The sequence below is a fragment of the Pimephales promelas genome, chromosome 19 (genome assembly GCF_988280905.1).
Source record: "Pimephales promelas chromosome 19, fPimPro1.hap1.1, whole genome shotgun sequence".
Lineage (NCBI taxonomy): Eukaryota > Metazoa > Chordata > Actinopteri > Cypriniformes > Leuciscidae > Pimephales > Pimephales promelas.
The window spans coordinates 19547920-19571809 of record NC_142787.1 but is presented as its reverse complement, the minus strand read 5'-3'; the positions used below and the strand labels follow the sequence as shown (position 1 = coordinate 19571809).

The 23890-nt window shown below is 35.9% G+C and overlaps 1 protein-coding gene across 2 annotated transcripts in view; it reads left to right on the top strand.

The window, feature by feature from the left end:
* Positions 1-23890, top strand: part of sfswap (splicing factor SWAP) — a 96134-nt gene that overhangs the window by 23214 nt on the left and 49030 nt on the right. Inside the window, exons 8-10 of one of the 2 annotated variants that reach the window (XM_039687985.2) lie at positions 5240-5513; positions 5600-5773; positions 5904-5997. In XM_039687985.2, the coding sequence (XP_039543919.2) occupies positions 5240-5513; positions 5600-5773; positions 5904-5997 (542 nt within the window). Of the gene's footprint in view, positions 1-5227; positions 5514-5599; positions 5774-5903; positions 5998-23890 lie in introns of both variants that reach the window. The other variant, XM_039687984.2, reaches the window with a different exon arrangement.

Genomic DNA, 23890 nt, shown 5'->3' with positions numbered 1-23890 from the left:
CAGTTTATTAAGTAGGTTGATAGAAGGGAAGTGTGACCTTTGAACTGCTCAGTTACTGGACTAAGCATCTGCCAAAACTGCAATCCCAGCAGATTACGTTGGCTGTTTTATAATGAGTCATGATGTGTTGTAAAATGAGTCTTTTTAGTGTTCACTGTTCAGAGTAGTATTCTTGGTCATTTTACTGTGATAGGACTTGTCAGGAGGATCTGCCGAATTAGGTTGATTATAGTATTGGTATAGAACACCATACTAAACTACTCTGACATTATTTCCTGCACAGCAAAGGAATAGTTTTATCTGGGTTGTGATCATACAGTCGAACGATTCTTCTGAGTCAATTCTTTGAAATGAATTAAACCACTCACAAATGAGTCACAGATGAACTCACTGGTCTAAAACGGATTACTTTCTCATTGAATCTGTCAATGTTTTTTGAATGAACTCACTCACGGTAATAGTGTAAGTCTGAAGACTTTTTTTTTTTTTTCAAAAGATGTTTCTTATTGTCTTATTTATTTAGTTAAAAATACACTAAAAACAGTAACGTTGTTTGTTTCCTAGATGAATATATTTAAAATGTAATGCAAATGTAAATGTATTCCTGTGATGGCAAAGCTGAATTTTCAGAAGCCATTTCTCCAGTCTTCAGTGTCACATGATCCTTCAGACAACTTTCTAATATGCTGATTTGGTGCTCAAGAAACATTTACTATTATAAATGTTGAAAACGGTTGATGTTTTTCTAAATTCACTTGTTAAAATCAAGTGTCAGAATTGGTTTATTCTTTGCAAATCCCATCTCATCCCGTTAGGACGGTTCCGTTAACCTCTGTATTGCACTACATGCTCAGTTTAAGTCTTAGGATTATTCGGGGTAGCAGCCTCTCTGAGGTGACTTGTGAGATTCAGAAAAGAAGTCATTGGAGAGAACTCACTCAGACTTATTTGCCAGAGTAAGCATAATTTTGTTTGCGTTTGAGACGTGTTCCCTCAGGCATTGAAGATTATGTGTTGATTCTTCTGCCTAATCTTTCTCAAATAGCGAGTCAAATCCAGCAGCAGATGCCCGACTCTGGATCTTCCACAGCTCTCTACCTCTTTATCTCCACAGGGAGATGTCATAAACGATTAGATCCCATAATTGAAAATAAAGTTTGAGATGGAGGAAGGGCCTATTAGTTATGAGATGTGTGAATTTGGCTGTGGTTTAATGGCGCAGTGATGCCATTCAGTTATGTGGTTGTGATGTACTCGGATGATTATATCATCATTTTAACAGGCCTATTTCTATATGATTATTTGATTTAAATCTCGATGTTCGATCAACGTGTGACTTTTAGTTCCAAACACAAATCGCAATACAAATATTTTTTTTACATTTAGTCATATAGCAGACGCTTTTATCCAAAATGACTTGAGGACTAAACCAAGCGAGTCATCCTGAAGAGGAAAAAATAACGCAAGTGCTCAAAATACAAAGCTCAGATATTGCTTGGAGTAGCATAAAGCCAGATAAGCGAGTATTTAAAGAAAAAGGCAAGATTTTTTTTTTTGTAATTTAATTTAAATGTTTATATATGTTAGTGTATTTATTGAAATATTATAGTAAAATATACAATTATTAAATTCATTTTTGCAAGCTCAAATTAAGCTAAAAGTATTTTGACCAGCGAATTTCAGAGAATGTAGCACTTAGGGTGTTTTGTCCATCATTAGAACGGCCACATCTGAGGTAGTGAATGCATTGTGTTAAATTTTCATCAACTTGTGGAAGTTCACTGTAGCTATGTGGGCACTCAGTTTTTTTTTTTTTTTTTTTTTGGTCATTCTGACAAAACCTCATGTTATTAAAGGGATACTCCACTTTTTTGGAAATAGGCTCATTTTATAAATCCCCCAGAGTTAAACAGTTGAGTTTTAACGTTTTCGAATCCGTTCAGCTGATTTTTTTGATATTTAGAAGAATATCAGTAACCAGACCGTTTCTGGTCTCATTGACTACCGTAGTATATTTTTTTTCCTACTATGGAAGTCAATGAGATCAGAAACTGTCTTGGAACTGATATTCTTCTAAATAACAGAAAATCGGCTGAATGGATTTGAAAACGGTAAAACTCAACTGTTTAACTCTGGGGGAGTTGTAAAATGAGCCTATTTCCAAAAAAAGTTGGAGTATCCCTTTAAAGATGAAGTGACTGTGCAACGCACAGGCTAATTAAATGGTTATTTCACCACCCCAAATAATTATGTCATCATTTACTCACCCTGATATCTTTTGTTCAGCTTCGGAAAACAAATGAAGATCTTTTTGATGAAATCTGATAATTTCTATCCCTCCATTGACAGCCTACGCAACCACCACTTGCAAGCCCCAGAAAGGTAGTACAGATATCGTTAAAGTAATACATGTGACTCCAGTGGCTTAAACTCAATTTTATGAAGCAACACGAGTGCTTTGTTCGCGGAAAAACAAAAACATAATCTACCACTTTATTTACAAAATTTGAATCTCCAACAACATCTGCTCTTGTCAACATGTATGCGTTGTGGTGATCTCGTAAACACATGTTAAACTGTTTTACTGACCGTTTGAGGATCCACTGGAGATGCAAGATTTAGTCACAAGTTTAGTTATCTAAAGGCCAGGGGAAACCAATAGTAAGGATTTATAATACCGGTAATAAAAATGACGAAATATGGATATACCAGGTTTTCGCCCGACAGCGACAACATATGCTGTACGATATATATATATATATATATATATGAAGAGTTCAGATGCAAAAGCCTCTAAGTGCCATTTGAAATTTTCTCCTAGAATGATCATTTTTTATCAAGCTTGTATATTTAAGTTCAGTAATTTCACTTAAATGACAATTAATAGGTAATCTTCATTGCAATTTAAGTGAAATTACTGAACTTAAATATACAGGCTTGATAAAAATGATCATTCTAGAAGAAAATTTCAAATGGCACTTAGAGGCTTTTGCATCTGAACTCTTCATATATAGTTATTTTTTTTTACCGTACTGTGTGCTGCACAGGGGGAATATTTAGCAATGATGACTGGCTGACTTTGCATCATCCCACTTACTACAGTCTAGCATGTAAAAGAAGTAATTTTGCATTGTAATATTGATCTTAAAGTTGTCTTATTAAATTTTTTGAGTCACATCTCAAATAAAATGTTGGAGATACACTTGCCACAAACATCTCTCGCTCTCTCCTTTGTTCTCTTTCTTTTTTCTTTCCCTGGGTCTTTCTGCTATTTTCTGTTTGACTCTTGTGCTCCTTTCTCCCCACACTCCCATGCACGTTCGAACATTCACAGTCAGTCATGAAGTAAATGTAGTTGTGTCCAGATTCCCAGCACCTCTCCCCTTCTCTTTCAGCTCACTTTGATGTGTGGCTGCAGTCAGACAGAATGCTAAACTCATCCAAATGAGCAGGACTCTTGGTCTCTTTTAGGTCCTGAACAGCCCTGACTTCAAGAGTACTCAGGAGATGGCTTATATATGTTTTTTATTTATTATTTTTTTTAGAATTTCATCATTGTCAGAGTTCTCCCTTATGCAGTCTAAACACCTCTGTGCACACTTAAAGGACGTGTTCACTCAAACATGTATTTTTTTTTTTTAATTAACTTCTACTCATGTTGTTCTAAACTTGTATGAGGGTATGTAAATAATGACAGATTTTTATTCTTTGGTGAACTAAAGCTTCAAGCCTCTAAAAAATGTGCACATAGCAGATATTTTCTGTATTTGGCTAATGGCACAGATTTGGTTGTTGTGTTAACAGAGCTTGAACTCGTCGCTCTGTTTGCATTGCGTTCTAATTAAAGCTGCAGTCTATAGCTTTTCCTCTTTGTCGCCATCTCTGTTCGAAATCTGCAATTGGATTTATTTGCGGAATTATCATCTTTACGTGGGTTGTAAATTGGCATGAAACAGCGTGGAAGAACAGTGTTTTGAGTGCTGCTGTCAATCACCGCGCTGTGTGGATACTGTCATACAGAGTCACAGACTTACTTTTAAAAAGTTTGAACAACATAAGAATATTCACTGGAAAACAAGTAAGTAACATCCATTTCGTTCTAATCAACCAAGGGGGAAAAGCATTCGACATGATAAGCGTCGTTAGATTTAATCAACGCGATTTACAGCAACCGTGCAAATTATAGCCTACGTTGTTCTCAAATTGTTCATGTTAACAACATCAGCATTGCGTGACTAATGTTAAATTTAATGTATTTTATGGTTACCTGTAGTTCAGAATTATAATAACGAGAAAGGCAAAACAAAGGAAACTCCATAACTGATTTGGGTCTTTCTGGATGCCATAAGTTTAATTATGTGAAGTGCTGCGAGCCTGTGAGAAAAGCCTATACATCTTTACATCTCCTCGCATGCAGTATAGCCGGCTAGCCGAAACTCCTTCTTTGTGTTTACGGGTGCTCGCATGCTCAAATTTCCCCCGGAAACCCACCAGTACCACTGGAATTAAAATCATTATTACAAGCTAACCGTTTTGAATCTAGCTATGGCAAGCAGATAATTTTGACCACTGGCAGAATGTTTTTTTTTTTTTTTTTTTTTTTAAATAATTATTTTGGATTATTTTTAACTAAAAAAAGTTACGGACAGCAGCTTTAATCTGCTTTGTTTAATGGTTCTTTTTTGCCACAGTAATAGTTGATTGAAGGAAAGGGGCAGCGCTCGACTGTAATTAGGCTTTATTAAGTGTTTTTCAAGAATTGTGTTACTTTACATGCTTGCCATCTCAACATGAGGACAGTCTGATCCTCATTATTTGTGGTAGAGCAGAACAAACGAATGTGATTTTTCTCTTCTGCTCGCTTTTAATCTTCTACTTGAAAAATTAAATTAAATTATGCGGACAGTGATCTAAACGTCGATTATTTGAATGCTTCATTTGCATCAGCAGTTTCCTCCGTGTACTTTCCTTGCCGCATATAACCAAAGAACAAATACTATTAATGACTACTGTTTAATGCAAGGCTCGGCATATATCACCAAAATGAAGCTCCGTCTTTACATTACAAATGGGGCAGAGAAAATGAGGCAGAGATATAATTGTGAAATTACCATTCAAAGGTTTAGGGACACTTATTTTACGTGCATCATATTTAAGAATGCTGTGTGGTGTGTGTGTCTGTCTGTTTGTGTGTGTGTGTGTGTGTGTGTGTGTGGTTTTCACACAGCTAATGTTACAGCCATGTACTATGGCTACTGTATGTTGCCTGATGGTACATATTGCCTTGCACCACCGCCACCTGGGATTGACGCCAGCGCCTATTATACCTCACTGCCCCCTGCCATGATGTCAGCACCTCCTGCATCTTGTCCTCCTCCTCCCCCTGGAACCACACCCTTGTTGGATCCTGTTGCTGTAATCCCATCAGCCCCTGCTGCAGGTCCAGTCACGGTGTCAGCTCCTGCTTCTGCTCCACTCTCCCATTCTGCTCCTGCCGCCCCTCCAACTTCCAGGTAAGCATATTTGTTTTTGCTTTCTGTAGAGATTGAAGTATTTCAAAAATCCTATATTGGTCTTTATTTTCCTTTTCACCCATCAGTTCTCGGCCCCCTCAAACCACAGTCGCCCCGGCGGTGGTGGCCGCTGCCACCCCTGTTGCAGCCATCATCCCTCCACCTCCTGACATCCAACCTGTCATTGACAAACTAGCCGAATATGTTGCCAGAAACGGGGTGAAATTTGAGACCAGCGTGCGTGCCAAGAATGACCCACGGTAGGCAATTATGCTCCTGCTTGTTACAGTCATCCCTACAGATACAACGGTCTCACTGCTCCTATTAAATTACTGTAATATGTAATGACTATAAACCACTCTCTCTGTGTGTGTCTTCTTCACCCTAAAGATTTGACTTCCTGCAGTCCTGGAACCAGTACAACTCCTATTACGAGTTTAAAAAGCACTACTTCATGCAGAAAGAAGGCCTGAGTGTGCAGGAGGTAGTTTAATTTCTCTTTTCTTTTCTCGCACGCTAGTTTTTATCTCTTTTAAATTAATTTCTAAGTACATTTTAAAGTATTTGTGTAGCAGATGGAGGTACATTTATTACAGGAACAGCTCCTCGCCCTGTGTGAACAACCTCTCAGTGTGAACAGAGCCTTGTCTTTTTGATACTAGCAAGCGGTTTTGCATGTATATGCGATGCTAATAGCACATTATGACATATTTAGAATCTCATTAACTACTCATTTGGTTTCAGAAATTGATGTTTACCAACTTAAATAATCATGTTTCATAACCTTCAAGGTTTTTAATAGATGGTGGCTCATCTCCAAGGCCACTTCTGTGGATTCTGCATTGCTTATTCACCCCCGTATATTTCTGTTCGTTAATTGCGCACATTTTCAGGCAGAGAGACTTGATTTGACATTTGCTGACTGACTTCGGTAGAAATATAAAAAAAAACATCAGTATGCAAAAATGCAGTACATGGATTTTGAGAGTAATGTAGTGTTTTATCAATCGTTAGAGACGGTAACTTCTGTGAGTGATGGTTTCTTGTGTACTGGTAGGATAAAACAATTGTAATATAGAGCATGTTAAGCCCAAAATATAATTTTTCAAGAAAAACCCTAGCTTAATGCAGATGAATTATAAGTCAGTGCAGTAAGCAGATTAGCGTCCTCTTTAGTAATGTAGAAACAGTGAGATACAATACTATAATACTATTTAGTTTAATTGTAATTCAATAAGGCAGTTCAGGACAGTGTAAAGGGTGTAATATGAGGGCAATTAGTAAACAATAGAGGTTTTCATGCAGTCAATACAGAAACAGTTTACTTTGATCCTTGCTCTACTTTAACACCGGTATACTGTGGATGGAGATTGAGCAGTTGTTGTTCAGAGCAGATATATTAGAGGTTGCTTATAATTTTTTGAAGAGCATTCTTCAAGCAGAATCGGTTCACTTTTACTTGAGTTTCTAGAATATTCATAGTCAATTTTCATTAAATTGCCCCTATAATGCTATTTTAAAGGATCCTAATTTTGTTTTGCAGTCTCCTACAATAGGTTTACATGCATCCAATTCTAATGTATAAAAAACATTCACGTTTTCTTATAATATACTTTGCAACATCACCTTATTTTGAGAAATAAGTATTTCTCAATGAGTTTTGTTCGCTCTAAACCACAACTTCCCTCGAATCTACTCTTACTCTGATTGGTCAGATGACCCTGTTTTTTGCGATTGGTCATTGCGTCTTCTCGACAACACAAACCAAACTTTTCCTGGCCTTAGCTACAGCAACCCCCCCTGTTTTTCAGGGCGCAGATATAATGCAGTAGATGTCATTCGAAAAGACCAATGTAGACCATAGGCAGGCATTATGCAAATTTGTTACATTGTTACAAACGTATGTAAAAGGAAGTAAGACTGGAATTGCTGATGACTTGTTTCTGCAATTAATTATTTTTTAAGGAAGCAATAACTGTTTTTGTCATGTGCTTTGATTTGTAAAAATTTGCAGACAGTTTATCTTCACAAACAGTTACATTACACATTACATTAGTTCATTATCCATTTTTAACTAGAATTTAAATTAAAAAAAACTTATGAATTTATTGGGATTTTCCAAATACATTTTCATAAAGCGTTTTAGTATGAACATTTAATTTAATATTTTTTTTTTACAGTTTATAATTGTTTAAAGCTAATAAATCTTAATCAGTTAAACATTGTATTAATAATTTATTATTTATTAACGCTGAAGTGTGCAGTTATTTCAATATTAAAATAGTCTTTCTTATCTTTGTATCTCTTTAATTTGATTTAATTTTCAAAAATGCAGTCGATTATCATTAAAAACAATGATTAGTTGTCCACTTTTTTCAATTATGTTTATCCAATAAAACATGAAGCTTAATCAGTTAAATTATTAACATTGACAACAATATCACGGTTTCATGTGCAGCAACAGCCAACTAAACTATACACTCAATCAGTGGTATGATTTGGGGCCAGAACTATTTTTTTTTTTGTCTGCTTGTTTTTTGTTCATTACCAAACTATTTTTGCAAAGCCATTTGCCGCAGAAATTACACACTTCAGCTGTGTGTTTTCAGGTAAATCCTAGATTACTGGTCTCAGTCTGTGTGAACAGCAAATGATGCTAGTTTTGACCAGAAAAATGCATCTTGATATGTTTACCAGTCAATTAGTCATGGTGATTTGGAAAAAAAAAAAGATGTCAAGAAGGGCAGACATAATAAGGACTCATAATTCTGTCCTTGATTATTATTTTTTGACCATATTTTCTTTTATTTTTTATTTGTTTTCGTGTATTTTGCCTCTAATGGTGTGTCCGATGCTGTAAATCCATTATGCCAAGACTTGTTGTTTTCCCTGTCATTACTGATAATTAACTCACTGGTCATTCTTAATGCATTGAGAGGCAAGATAGACTTAACTGCAGCTGGCAATATTGAATATAAAGAACGTTCCAGTGAATCGAATTAGAATAAGAGGGTTTTTTTGAATACATCTGCCGGTAAGTGCTCAGAGTAGTGTTGGGCGATATGCTCCATTTTCATATCGTCCTATCGTCAGCCTGTGAGATCGGCGATACACGATAGTATCGTGAGGGGGCGGGGCTAACATTTGATTATTAACTTGATTATTTAGCCTACTCATTAATTTGCTTGTTTTATTAGCCTACTTCGTTTTATATACGAGAATCTTTTTTCTATTTTGCTAGCAAAAGTGGAGTGTTTATTAATAGGATCAGGTTATTTCCTGGTATAGTGAGGTAAAAAAAAGAGATCCTAATCCTTTTGTTTGTCAACGGGAAAGTTACGGGATCAGCCTATCCTCATGCCGTTACATGCAGCATTTTGACTAGGGCCTATTTCTGCACGAGATGAAAACACGTTTTAATAATTTCTTGGGTCAGAAAAAGTCGGAGTTTGCGATATGTGCCCCCCTAGCAGTGCGCTCTCTGCGCACTTCACATGCGCACTTCAGTAAGCACGAAGTACGCGGGTTAATGTGTTTTAAATGCCGGGAGAAACAAGAGCAAGGGCCAAACGTCTAGCTGAGTCGATCGGTTTATACTTATACTTATGACTTGACTCTGATAAAGGAAACGTTTACATGACCACATGCATTGTCAAGTTTATTCAACATAATCAGGTTAAGAACGTCGTCGCATGTAAACGCGCTCAATCTCTGAAAGTGAAAGTAAAAACGGACTGCTTTCGGCATCTGCATTAACGCCGCGTTCCCTCAGAGGCGACGGTGATAACGGTAACTATAATACTATTTTAGTGATATTATTATTAATACTATTTAGTAATTATATTGTTTTTAGTGTTAGTGTCATTAAACGTTTTGTTAATGTGTTACGGAAACAAATACTGACGAACAACGATGCCGTTTTCATCTTGGATCTGTAGGAAATTGAATTTTGCGTCTGTTAAAACGAGCACACTTGATAATTTTGGAATGGATAACCTTGCAATTAAATTTTGATGTGGGATGTTTTTTTTTTGTTTTAAAAACATTCTCTTAGAGGAGTCCTCATTAGCGTGTGTTGTTGCAATTGTTATGAGGTGATGTCGTTGTAAATTTAGGCAAGGCAAATTGATTGTAGTTCCTAATATTAATTTAATAACAATACTAGCTTTATAATAATAGGCATAATAATAATAATTTAATGCATGATAAAACGAGCCAATTATCGTATTGATATCGTCAAAGGCATCTGCCATCGGCGATATGTCAGACTATCGTCGATACACGATACTATCGTCTATCGGCACAACCCTAGCTCAGAGCGGCCTCTCTGTAATTCCCCCACGCATGGCACTGGCTAATACAAATTTTGAAAGCAAGTGATAGACTGGCATTATGTTTATTGCAAAAAGGAGGTGGGATTCTTTATGATTTTGAAAGGAACGCATGCATGCTTTAAGCGATCGTTGACCTCTGGCCAATGTTCACATTATGCACTTGTGCTGTTTAACTTTGAAGTGATCTAAATTCCCACTATATCTCCTAAACAATAATAGTCTGTTGTAGTAATAGGGATTTGTTCACAGTTTGGTTCAGAAGCACTTGTGACAGTAGAGCATGACTGAGGTTTGGATTCCCAGGGAAAGCATGAAACTAATGAAATCTAAACCTTGCATGCAGTGTTAAGTTGCTTTAAATAAAACAGTCTGCCAAATGCATGAATGTAAGCAGCAGAGTCCAATGTTTTCAAAGACTATGTTTATCTGAATATTTGTTCCATATTTGTCCAAAGGGACTACATTCCTTGGTAAAAGAAAGACATTAAAGATGCAGTTAGTGATTTCTAAGAAATGCTGTTGAAAATGGATTGGACAGAGCAGCACAACACACTTGTAGCCAATCAGCAGTAGGGGGCGTATACAATCGTGATGGAGGAGGAGAGAGAGTGAGCAAGAGGGAGATTTGAAGAAAAGAACGTATAAAGAGAGATGGCTGAGAGACATTTCAAAAGAGGTCAGAGGAATATCACTGGAAATGGAAGGGTTATGATCATGCAAGAGCTTTAGGACCCATATTCAAATTAGAATAGCTTTCCAACAATGTAAGCGGGAAAGCCTGAAAACGGGCGCTGAGGGTGCTTTGTTTCTGCTTCAATATGTGAGTAACAATGGTTTTGCCATTTCACAGAACCAGAATAGGCTGTTGTTATAATGTAAGCTATAAAAACAGGACAGTTTTGAGTGTCATTATTTGTCTGGAGATGGTGTGCTGCTGGTTTAAACAATGAACTCTTGCTGGTATATATTCTTGTGTACTACATGTTCATTGTTTGTTCTTCCCTTGTCATTCATCATCTTCGTTTTATTTTTTGCAAAGGATTATATTGCTTCACTTTAGCTATGATAAAGGGAATATCCACTCTTGCATTTTGGTGGTGGAGTAATGAAAGGAGGAGTGTGTTTGTTTGGGTTGATTTCAGATAAACAGTGTTTCTTAATATGCTTACTGCACCTCTAAGTATGTGCTAAACATCTGGCGAATTTAGGCATCCTTTTATTGAAAAGGCGTCGTTCATGAATATTTATTAAGTTACTTGACTGGACTCTCATGGAAGGTTGCCAAGCAACTTCTGCATGATCTAATTAATATTCGCTATACCTTGAATTCATTGGGTGTACTACATACATAACAAGGTTATTTGTTTAGAAACAGTTAGATGAAGCACGACAAAATGGAATAGAAAAATGGATGGAATGTATGACGTACTTGCATATACTGTATATTAGCTGTCTCTGTTTATTAGGTGGAATACAAACACGGCCAATTACATCGTGGGATGTAGTTTGCATAGTTTAAGGTGTTTTATTCTGATGGGAATATACAAATTCATATTAAGTGTTGATTTGTTTTCATATGTCGCTCACAAGTTTACTCACTTTGATTTGAGTCTGTAGCTGCTGATTTTCCACAGTGTGTGATCACGACTGAAGATCCTACATCCCTTAATGAGACAGTCGGCTGCGAGCTTTGCCTGTGTGTCTCTGTCAGTGTGTGTTAAGGTCAGAAATGTGAGGATCAGGCTCTGATGTGTGGTTTTTATGTGTGATGCATGCACTGCTTTCATCCAAGGCTAAGCAGAGACTACGGGAGCTCAGATAAAATGGCCAATGTTCAAATTCTTATTCAACTGCCATGTCATAGTCATCTCTGCTAATTTGGACTTTTTGATACCTCACACTTTCTAGATCTTCTAGTTTGGTCAATTCTCTCATTGCTAGGGATTTAAATGTGACGTGTTGGTTTATGATTAATTATTGAGTAACATATTTAAAAAATACACTATTAATCAAACCCCCTGATCCATACTTAAATTGTTATTTATTTATTTTTTTTCACCGTTGGTGCAATTAAAGCCTGATTTAATATGATTAATTAATCAGGCGTATGTATTGAATTAAATTAGAAAAAATTAGATTGACAGCCCTTGTTCTAACCAGTCTTCAAACCAGTTTTATTGGTTGCCTATTAGGACTGCACGGTGATATCCACCACAACATTGCGATATTTTTCAGGTAATTTAACAGTATTTAGGTACAGAAGTTAATAATTAATTTAACAATATAAATTAATAATAATAATAAAGCGAATCAAATGTAAAATAAGACTGCTTAGTCTTCACTGTATGAATTAAATTTAAGCTACAGAAGTGAGCCAAAGTACGGATCCAATAAAATGATACGCATCCGTTTTCTTTCTCAATTGTTTACGTTTACGTAAGCCGTAATCGAGATTTTGACATAGCTTTGAATGCGTGTGTCCGTTCAAGGACAAATAGATGGTGATCGTGTTTCATCGGCTCTGTGTGTGCACAGAAAACAGCACGCAAGTTCTGAATTGAGTTCTCTTCCGTGTTTTCTTCCACTCGAATGGTTAAACTGACTGGACCTTAATAGGCAAATGATAGAATTTCTCTCCTTGATGGTTACACCCTGCAATTAATCCGAGAATCATGTGCGTTTCAAACCTGGTGCCTTGTCCGTATGGATCACCTATACTACTGTCCCTATATTTGACATGCGCACATCGCGATATTGATGCAAAAACAATGCATCGTTCAGCCCTTTTGTCTATGGTCAGGTATGTTTAGCCATAGGGGCTGTTCTACATACAGTTCAAAAAAAAAAAGGAATATTGTCTTCAATAGGCCTATGTCACGAAAAAATTGAAGACCGGAAGTACGTCTTTTAGTTGGGATACGGGTCTTCCAGTTAGCTTTTTACAATGGTGGAGTCTGATAAATAATGCTGGATCAAATCTCTCCGCAACCTGCCTGAAGTCTCATATGACTATGTGGTTCCGATGGTAAATGAAAACTCTCAAGTGGGAAAACGTGATATCTGAGGTATGGCTGTCTACATCCTAATGCAGAGCAATCCAGTATACCACAACAACAGCCACGGGTAGCTCTAGCCATTCGCCAGTAAGGTTAACGTTTCTATGGTAACGGCGAGTTGGACCAATCAGCAGACGTTGCTACTACGCTTAGGATTGTGGGTAATGTAGTTTTTTTTCATAAGATCACGGATAAAACATGTTTTTCTTTAAACAAGGTTTATTTCATACAAACGTATAGCTTCAACAGGAGCAAAAACCTTGTTTCACAACCTCATAGCTCGTGGTCAGTCTACCTCGGATAGTTTAGACATTTGGGCTGATAATCTAAATCCTTATCGGAAAATATTGTTGACCGGAAGTTCTGTATCCCTACTCCGTGTTCCGGTTAAGTTTGTGACATAGGCACATAGCTGGTACACTATATGAAGATTCTTTTTGTGAACAGTTCTTAAAAGAACCATTTTTTCTTTATTATGAACCATATTGTGAATAATAATCAGTAGTTTTTTTTCCACTATAAAGAAACTTTTATGCAATGGAAAGTTTCCATGTATGCTAAAGGTTATTTATGCCCAAAAGAAGTTTTGTTTTCAAGAGTGTACCAACAATGTCTCAGAAGTGATGTTACATCTACAGCCTACATCTTTCAAATATAGAGTTAGGAAGTAATAGTTCATAAGTAATGAAAGACAATCTGAGCTTATAACATTGAAGACAACAGAGGAAAAAGTGTTTTGGTGGGAAAATTAGATGAAATGTTCCATTGTCGCAATCAACTCAACAATGCCGTGTTCACAGCAGGATCTGTTGTTATTTGTTTGCCCTGCCTGTAATATCGTCTCCAGAGACAGAGCTAGGCTACGGCTTTAGCTAATTTCCACACTTTCTCCTCACTTTTTGTATTGTGAGCTATGCAATTTTTTTGAATGTCTTCCACTCTTAATTGTACTTCCAGCTGGGTGGCAATCATTCCAGCTGCCGGATGTGCTGAACATTTCCAAAACTGTTCAAGCTTTGGCTTTGCTTTGGGTGCATAAAATTCACCATGCATTCCTCAAATTAACTGGGTAGATCAAGTTATATACGGTGGCTCCAAGAAGTATTTGGATGCCTAAATGGATAGTTCACCCAAACATGAAAGTTTTGTCATCATTTAATCACTCTCATGTCATTCCAAAACAGTATGACCCACTTTCTTCTGTGGAATACAGAATATTATGAAAAAATGTCTTTTTTTTTTTTTTTTTTTTTGCCCATGCAATCAAAGTAAATGTGGCTCAGTGTTCTTTGGACCTAAACATTCTTCAAAATCTCTCCTGTCATTTAGAAACAAAGTTTTTGACAACATATGGTTGAGTAAATGATGCAATTGTCTTTTGGCTGAACTATCCATTTAAATCACTCTTAATATGATCAACTAAATATGAACTCAAGAGACGTAAGCAAACAAATAATGCTAGAGATCTTCGGAGAACTACACTTTTCTTCCACTTGATTTTATATATTTATTTAGGTAATATAATGACAGCAAAATACAGTTTCATGCCCCGGTAATTTTTATGGGCTTTTATTTTTATTTATTTTTAATTTTTATGTAAATTTTCTAAAATCGAGGCTGTTGTCGAGAAAATTTGCATACTGAATTGTTTTTTGTGCTTGAGTAATACTTAATATCCTAAATTTTGCGTTTTATCATGTCATTAGAGCAAACTTGCACCACATCTAAGCATTGTAAGATGATATGAGTTTACAGTGCATCTGCATTCATGCACACTTAACTGCTCTTTAATTCAAGTCAGTTGGAGGATTTTTATTTGCACGGTCAGGATAGAAATCCGAAGGTTCAGAGGAAGGACAGAGGAACCTCCAAGCATGTGGAAATCAATTTATTCTTTTAAAATTTTTGTATGCATACCTCAAGGACACCATCCCACAACCAATTGCCCATTGCCTCATTAAAACCCATGTCCTACCAAATGCCAGAAAGCTTTTTTTCCTCTTACGGGTGAATACAAGTTGTATCAAATCAATACCATTAGTATTACAAACACAACATTTTATCCAATTGTATATTCCTTTTTTCCTACTCACTAATTCCGGATCCTCAGAGGACATTTGGCGTGATTCGCAAAGTTCAGCAGCCCTGTAAATTTGTCGGTCTCAGCCAGCATTTAAACTTGATGTTCTGGGTTCTTCTTCAAAGCAAATGACATTTGGTTCAGATTTCTTCACCTCAGCAAAGTCTGACTGTTCTAAGTCAGCTATATGTAACCACATTTCACATGATTTCCCTCTTCGTATTTTTCTTTTTATATATGAGGGAACTTGTGCTGTATAAAGCTTTTACAAGGCAGAATTGTGTCTGGAGAGTCTCAGAGACTGTGAATTGACTTTTAGCGGATACTATATTACCCTGGATGGTTCAGGTGCTTTAAATTATTATTAAGGTCGGGTAAGAAGTTTGACCTTAAAGCTGGCAGGTTCTGAAAGGCCCTATTCTTTTAATTGCGACCCAGTCTCTTATTTAAAACCGTCTGCGTTAGCCATCATCACAGTTCTTGAAGTTTTCTCTTTGAGAAACATTCTTGTTTAATAAGGTCTTTTAAAATATGGTAATTGTCTCAGGGTCGATTGTCCTTTTTTATTTCTCCTCATCTTTCCAGACCTTTCTCAGACAAGATTTACATGTCAGTTCCATTTAAAACAAGTGTAGTATGGCACTAAATTGTCAGTGGTGTATTATTAGATTTTTCAGTCTGTTAACCATACAACTACTCAAGTTTCTTAAGTTAATTTGAATGAAATTGACTAAGTTTATTGTGTGGCATTCTAGGAACCTTAGTGGGATTTTAATTTTTGCTGGCTTTGACCTCACATCCTTGTTAATATTTCCCTGTGTAATAATCAAGGCGTTTGGCTGGTCCCTCAACTCCATAAATCATCAATAATGTTTTTGTGCGGCAGCCTTTGAGTTTCTCCGTAAGACACAAATGCTGCACCGCCAGCGGTTCCAGCTCTGAGGTTTTGGCACGCTCTCATGTTTGAATGAAATGGTCGCGACTCGCTCTTTTAGCTGCTTTTAATGAGAAGTGGAAACATTTCCCTGCAGTTCCAGACCTCTGTGTAACTGAGCTTGAATTCGATATTTTCCTTTTCCCCGCAAACATTGCAACATGTTATTAAAAATTTGATCAAAATGTTCTTCTTTTTTCTCCACAATACTACATTTCCACCCTCTTCTCTGAGTGACTATTTTTATACATTAGAAGGATTTTTGAACTACACAGAGTTTTCTTCTGCAACAGAGCATATCTTTTTTCTCATTACACTGCTCTCAAGAGCAGGGGTTCCCAATTCCAGTCCTCACACCCACTTTGCATGGTTTGTATCGCTGCACCCCACCCCAATTCGCATACTATCTGTCCTAAATAGTGTTTGAATTTAAAATTAGTGTGTCCCAAATTGTAGTATGTTGAAAGAAGTATACGAGTATTCCAAAGATTTCCAGTTAGAATCCGAAGTGCAGATCTATATTTCATGTTCTTTCGATTTATTTATTGGGTTATATCATTTATTTATAATATCCATGTAATCATGAACAAGAATAACTGCCTTTATTACAAATTAAACTTTGCATTGGAATCCTGATCACCCTGTTAAGGTTTAACCGACACTATATATATATATAATACAAGCATTTTTATTTTTCCACTCTGTTTACTCTTTCTCCCAGCTCTTGGCTCTACCAATATTTCATGTTTTTTCTTAGACTTAGTAAATTAAAGCTCTCGTTTTTAGAAGTGTTTAGTTTTTCTACCCTCTGGCATGGTTTCGGCATTCCCTTTTATATCCAGCAGACTGCTTTAAAGGGTTAGTTCACCCAAAAAAGGAAAATTATGTCATTAATGACTCACCCTCATGTTGTTCCAAGCCTGTAAGACCTCCTTTCATCTTCGGAACACAGTTTATGATATTTTAGAGTTAGTCCTTGTCCAGAAAAGAAATAAAGACATCATCAAAGTAGTCCATGTGACATCAGTGGGTTAGTTAGAATGTTTTACAGCAACGGAAATACATTTTGGTCCAAAAATTCTCTTCCGGTTCTGTTGTCGATCTGCGTTCAGTGACGACGCTGACATGTAATCTGGTGCGAATCTGGTGCACTTCGTTCAACACCGAGGAAGACTTGCATTTTTTTTGCCCAGACATATTTTTTTGGAACCCGAATACACATCAGCAGCGTCACTGTGGACCCGTGAACGTCTTTATTGATGTCTTTATTTCCTTTCTGGACAAGGATAGTATACCGTACATACATTTTCAATGGAGGGACAGAAAGCTCTTGGACTGAATGTAAAATGTCTTAAACTGTCTTCCAAAGATGAAGGTCTTAAGGGCTTGGAACGATATGATGGTGAGTCCTTAATGACATAATTTCCATTTTGGGGTGAAATAACCCATTGAAAGCATGAAAAGTGAAAGACAGTAATTATATTGTGGCTTTTGTGGGCCATAGTAAGGGAAAGACACTTGCATGTCTTTTGTATGCATTTCAAAATATTTACCAAATATATTATGCTCATTGCGTTATATAAAAATCTTTTTGAGTTTTTTTTGTTGAATCAAAAGAATATATTTTGATGTTTAGGGGGTGTTACTAAGACCTGTTGGATGTTAAAAGGTGGCAGCTGTAATAATCTCTTCATGTTTTACTTTGGCAGACGTATACGGTATGTGCTACTCATGTCAGTGACTTTGAGAAGTGCCTCTGAGCACCAGTATCTCAGCTACGACAGAAACGCTTAAAGGCTGTCTGCACATTTTTAGCAGCATGCCATTTTACAGCCCCCTCTAGGGCACTTTTTCCATGGCTAAATCTTTTTTTGATCCTGTGTCCCTTTCTCTTTTTTTATGTACATCCAAGGCTACCACTTCCCTTTGGTTTTTGGTGACTTAAAAGACTTGAAGAAGTGAATAAAATCCACAAGCTATTGAATATAGACTACAGACAGAATGAGGTGGAGGAGACGACTGACCACTCATATAAGGATTTCATTCTTTTTTCTTTCTTTAAAAAAAAAAAAAAACAACAACAATGAAGGTATCACTTTAATGTAAAAGAGCCAATTTACTTATTGGTAAAGGCATATCCTGGTCTATCTGCTTAAGGATGCAAGTGGATTCGCTACACTATCGCATATTTAATTAGTTGAGCTAAATAATTAAATTTTAATACCATATTTGTCAGATTTAATTGTTTATTTGGCATGTTTTTGTATATGTACAGTAGTATTTACAAAAAGCAAACAAAAAATGCCAGTCTTTGTGAAATATTATTACAATTTACAATAACTGTTTTCTATTTTAATGTCATTTATTCCTGTGATGACAAAGATACATTTTATGCAGCCATTGCAAAGTCTTCAGTGTCACATGATCCTTAAGAAATGATTTTAATATGCACATTATAAACCCAGAAAACACTACAGTTCATCTTGCGTTATATGTGAAACAGGTCTTGCATCATCTCTGACAGGGGGACCTCTGCTGTCAGTTGGATATCGTGATGAATGTAAACACTTCTCGTCCACATACTAAGTCAAATATGTGTTAAAATGCATAGTTGAATGCACATTGTCAGGCTTATCACATTAATTATTTGTCACTCTTCACAACTTTCTCACAATACACTCCTCCAGTCCTGGCTGTGGCTCTCGCATTAAGTTCTCTTAAGGACCAACCGAGGTGCCTGGGTATCTGCTTTCTGCCAAACCCCCAAACTCCCCTATCCTCTCTCATACCTACCGTACTTTAAAAGCACAGCCTGTAATTACAGCATCTGGTTGGCCGTTAGCGGCGGTGTTAAGAATAAACGAACAAACAGCAGCTCTTCCTGTTCACTTTTTTTGTGGTGATTAAGCAGGCATATTTGAAAACCCAAACCTCTGTTTTAAGCCTATGAGCTGAGTCTTTGTCTTTGACTGTCTGCTTCATCAATTATAGATTATATCTGTAATTAGAGTCTCTCCGCCACTCCTAGCATTTTGTACGCAGTAACCTCGTTTATTATGTCTCTTTTAGTTGTAAAGAAAATTATCCAGTGTATTTAATCAAAGTCTTGGTGATTATTCCATTATTTCATCTCATCTCTCAGTTTGTAAAAATTCTAAATGGGTCGCAATGAGCGACTAGCTTTTTAAATGCTTAAATAGTTTTTCACAGCATCTATTCATCTGGGTTAATGTTAATTCACAAACACACTATTGTTCATTGTACTTTACATTGATATTAAGATTGGTTGACAAATGCTATAAAAATAGTTTCTTGTAGTTTCTTTATACATAATGAATAACACTGCTAAGAGATTGCTAAAGATGCCTGTTAAAGTGCATATTGTTTCTAGTTTAGAGTCTAGTTTTCTAGAGCACTGAAAGTGCTAACCTTAGCTGTGCACATCCAGTCTTTCAACTTTGTTCCAATCCTCATACAACTGTAGTCACTTTATCAAACTTTCAATTAAAAAAAAATCACCTGTCAAGTTTATAATATTACATCAATATATTACATTACTCAAGATCACTAATCTAGCATCTATTGCCAACATAATGAAAAAAAAAGATCAGTCAAGAATAGAAAATTATTGAAAATATTCAAATTAGGAATGTCAGAATCAGTATGCGTAGTTTGTGCATAAATTGTGCAAAACATAGTTTGTGTCAAAACGCTTTGAACGATGTTTACTTACCTGGCAACGTTTTTTAATTGGATTGCCATTCATTCTCTTTTAGCTCTGCTTCTCATAAATACTACTGTGTTTTCTTTTGTGCGCATTATTTTTTGACGGACATCGATTTTGTGATATTAAAATGATGTGGATTTGAAAACAGGTTGACCGTAAAGTAATAGTTATTTCTTTCTTAGCCAGCATGTATTCAGTGAAGTGATTGTTGCCACATCAGGAGTGAGTTATATAGATGTTTTTAGTTCTGATATTTCATCTGACCACCAGCCTAAGTTCTTGACGTACGTAAGGGGTGAACTGTTTGATTTTATAAAATGTGCAGGAAATTTTCTAAATACATTTTGTGTAGTTAATTATACTAATTTTACGGAAGTTTATTTCAATATATAAATTGCATATTACTCACAGAATGACATGTTTGGCTTGTCAAAATTGAAAATCAAGTTAATTTTTTTAAAGGAGTGGTTTGGATGCTCAAAGTTGTTTTTATTGTCTCTTATAACAAAATATTTTTATTTAAACCCATGAAAATGCTGGTCTTGTTGTAAATAATGTTGTTAACTGTTGTTCCATGAATTACCGCTTAGCAGATTTTGACTAGAAAGGTTTTATGAGCTAAACATTTCTGCCTAAGTCTGGCCCATACAGCTCCATTGAAAATGCATGTAGACTTGTTTTTACATACAAATTGAGAGATAATAATTATAATTAATAATAATTAATTATATATAATTATAATTATATATTAATTATAATATATAATTATTATTATAAATTGAGAGATGTCTTTCTCTTCCTCTCTCTCTCTCTCATTTTCTCACTAATCTCTCACTCTCTCAGCTACTAGCCATCCTTTTAATTGTCATCCTTTTCATATCAACACACATTTTTAAAGCCCTATTAGCTCCGTGCTCGCAGCTCTGAAGCCATTGGTCTTGATTTGCACCTGTTTTTCTCAGCTCGGTCCGCAGTACTTCAGCTAACCTTTGAAGAGGTGCAGTCGCCTTGCTTTCTTTGTTTGCTTCCTTTCATTGTGTTTTCCTCTGGGGAAATGAACCTGGATTGCACCTCTCATCCCTCACCCTGCTGTCTCTTTTTATTTCAATTTGTTTTGTATCCTTTTTTTATCCAGTGTTGTTGTAGTGTCCTGCTGTGTCATGTCGACAGTGGTTTCGTCAGATAATCCAGCTGTCCTCGGGCCACTCCATTGATGGCTTTATTAGTTGAAGTAATCAAACTGTTCACGAGACCTCCAGCAGCTCATTTAGACTGTTTAACTAAATTTGGAACAGGGGCAGCATCTCTAAAAGAGTCACCAGTTTCTTTAAAGCAGGATATTTCTGTTGATGTTCTTCTCGGTATCTTGATTTGTTGTCTTCCTCTGTCTGGAGAGCACTTTGGTTCTACTTTTGACTTTTCAGATAAAAAAAAAAAACTACTTTTGTTGTCTAAAACCTGTTTTTGCTTTCACTTTCTGCAGTCTCTGCCACCTGAACTTTTAGTGAATCCTTTTGTTCAGTTTTGCCACGGCTCAGGAAAAAAAAGTCTGTAAACATTGTACTTGCAGTAAGACATTTTTACGTTGGAGTTCTCGGTCTGTTTGATATGAAAGTTTTGACATCGGTTTGCATGAAAGTTACTTTCTGAGTTAGGATGTGAGAAACCGCACTTAGGAAGTCTTGAAGATGCATCTTAGAAAACATTCTGGTTTAATTTACCCAAGTTATGCTCGTCTCTGCAGAAAATGCCTTAGGTGAGCAGCTTGTATTCTTGGCATCTTGGATGCAAGACAAATGCAATAAGCATGTAGGCAAGACACAACCATTTGCTTTTGCCAAGGCACATTTGCTTAAATTCACATAACTTTTATGTTTTAACACATAATTATATCATGTTTGTTCTAATTTCTCAGCTTAAGATATGAATTGAAATATAATGCAGTCAGTTCACATATTGAGGCATCTTCAAATAATAACTGTTTCTTAAATATATATTAACACTGTTTTCTTGAGGTTTTGAATAGCGGCATATACCTAATGTTACAAAGAAAGTTGGTAGCCCTCATCTATACGACCCCAATCGACTTTTACTTAATAAAAAAAAGGTTCCCTTCATCTCAGTGGAATACGATTTTGTGACTTTTTATACATTATCTATCTATAAACACAAAAAACTGGGCTTGATTCGGTTGTTCTGAAGGTATGTAAAAAAAAAAATATATATATATATATATATATATACAGTATATATATATTTACACTTCTGGTCTTAGGGGTTGATATGAGCCCACATTGAAATGAATGGGAAATGTGAGAAAAAAATAAAATAAATAAATAATAATAATAAATATATTTTCTTCAAAAAAAAAAAAAATCCAACATAAATCTGAAAATTTTTACACAGAAATGAAGGCTTATTACTAGAGCATAAATGCAATGTATCATAAAAAATATATTTCATATGCTAATACTAAAACTAATGATATAGTTGAGGAATTGGATATGTGGTATATGGATACAAAAGTACTTTATATCTCCAAAAACACAGCATTAATGAATAGATGAGAATTAAAAATGAAAAAAAAAAGATATATTATTTGTATGATTAACAATGTATATTTTTTGGACTATTACTCAATCAATTGTTGGGGTCGTATAGACCCCGAAGTCTAGAAGTGTAAACAGGAAACGAAGACCTTTTGAAGGTTAAGCAGCATTTTGGTATGTTTTTTTTATCTTTTGTTATATTTGCTGCTTGTTGATTTACAGTGTTGTCTTTTCATGTTCTTTGAAAGGTTAAGGGAATTTTTTTAATGAAAAACCTTCACCTTTATGCTTTAAAGTCTGTTTAGTTTTGTTTGTTCACTTATCACGGTGTAAAAAAAGGTTAAGCTTTCCTGTTGTTTAACAAAAACTTTGAGTAAGTTAAACAATAAAATTGCATGTCATCCTTCAGCTCATTTTTTTTTTTTTATTCAACATAACATGTAGGTTTCAGTCCTGTACCAAATAGACAAAAACATGAGTCAAAAAAAAAAAGTCAAGTGAACAATATATTCCTGTTTTTATTCCATCGCCTCCCAAGTTGTTACATAGCAACCGAGCTAAACAGCTGTCACTAGTATTCATGGTGGAACTGTGTTGATGGCGAAACCGCACCGCTGTTTGGAACCAATTAATTCAATGTGATGTCAGGGGATTGGGGTGGAAATGTGAACTCAGAAAATATTCTGAGATGTTGTACATTGTGTGAAGAGAGGAATCTAAGCTTTAGATCAACTTCAGAGAGTGAATTTAATTATGCATATATCATATTATCTTAGAGATGATGGCAGAGTTATATTTCCTATAGCATCAGATTATCTTTGTAATCCCTCGTGAGAGGCACCTGCCATTTTACTCTGAATTACAGTATTCTAACTCTTCCATTGGCACATTGCTCATCTGTGGTTTGCTATTGTTGAGCTACTTCCACATGCCATGGTCCATCAGCATGCATTTCTTCTGCTGACTTTACCCATAAACAGGATTATGGGATTATTGCCTTTATATAAGACAATGAAGACATTCAGTATTGCACCATCTCTACAGGGGAGAACGTGTTTAAGAAAATCTCGAAAATGTCGCTCAGAGGGGGAGTCTATACAACATGTCTTGATTTGTTATTAATGTTCATTTGATATTAATTTGGTGATGTAAGTTGACAAAAGAGGTCTCTACCGAAGGATTCTCTGGAAACCACAGCACACTGAAGTTCACATTTTTCAAGCAGAGCAAACAGGCAGAAAAAATACACTGCTCAGGAGAGTGCTTGTAATTCAGAGCAGTTTTTGTTTCCTCTAGGTAGGGGTAGTGATGGGGATTTTAAGAAATTGAATGATTTGCTTCCAATTCCACTTAACGTTTCCGGTTCAAAAACGGCAACACATCTTTTTTCGACTCTTGAAGAACGACGACGTAATTAATCCTGAATATATTGAACCGTATAGCCCTCTTTATTTTGCATGTATTGTTTGTTGTTGTTGTTGTTATTATTATATACATTTTCTTTCTTAAAAGTATCTGAATAAGGTTCTTAAAACTGGTTCTTGTTTCTCAGCACTAAGTTGAAGTACAGGCTACTCTGAAACATTCTCTCCCCCCACACAGTCTCTCTTTCCCACTCAGTGTCTCTCTTTCCCACACAGTGTTACTCTTCACTTTTTTTATTGAATGTCTGGTCACAGATCCAATCTCCCACTTTA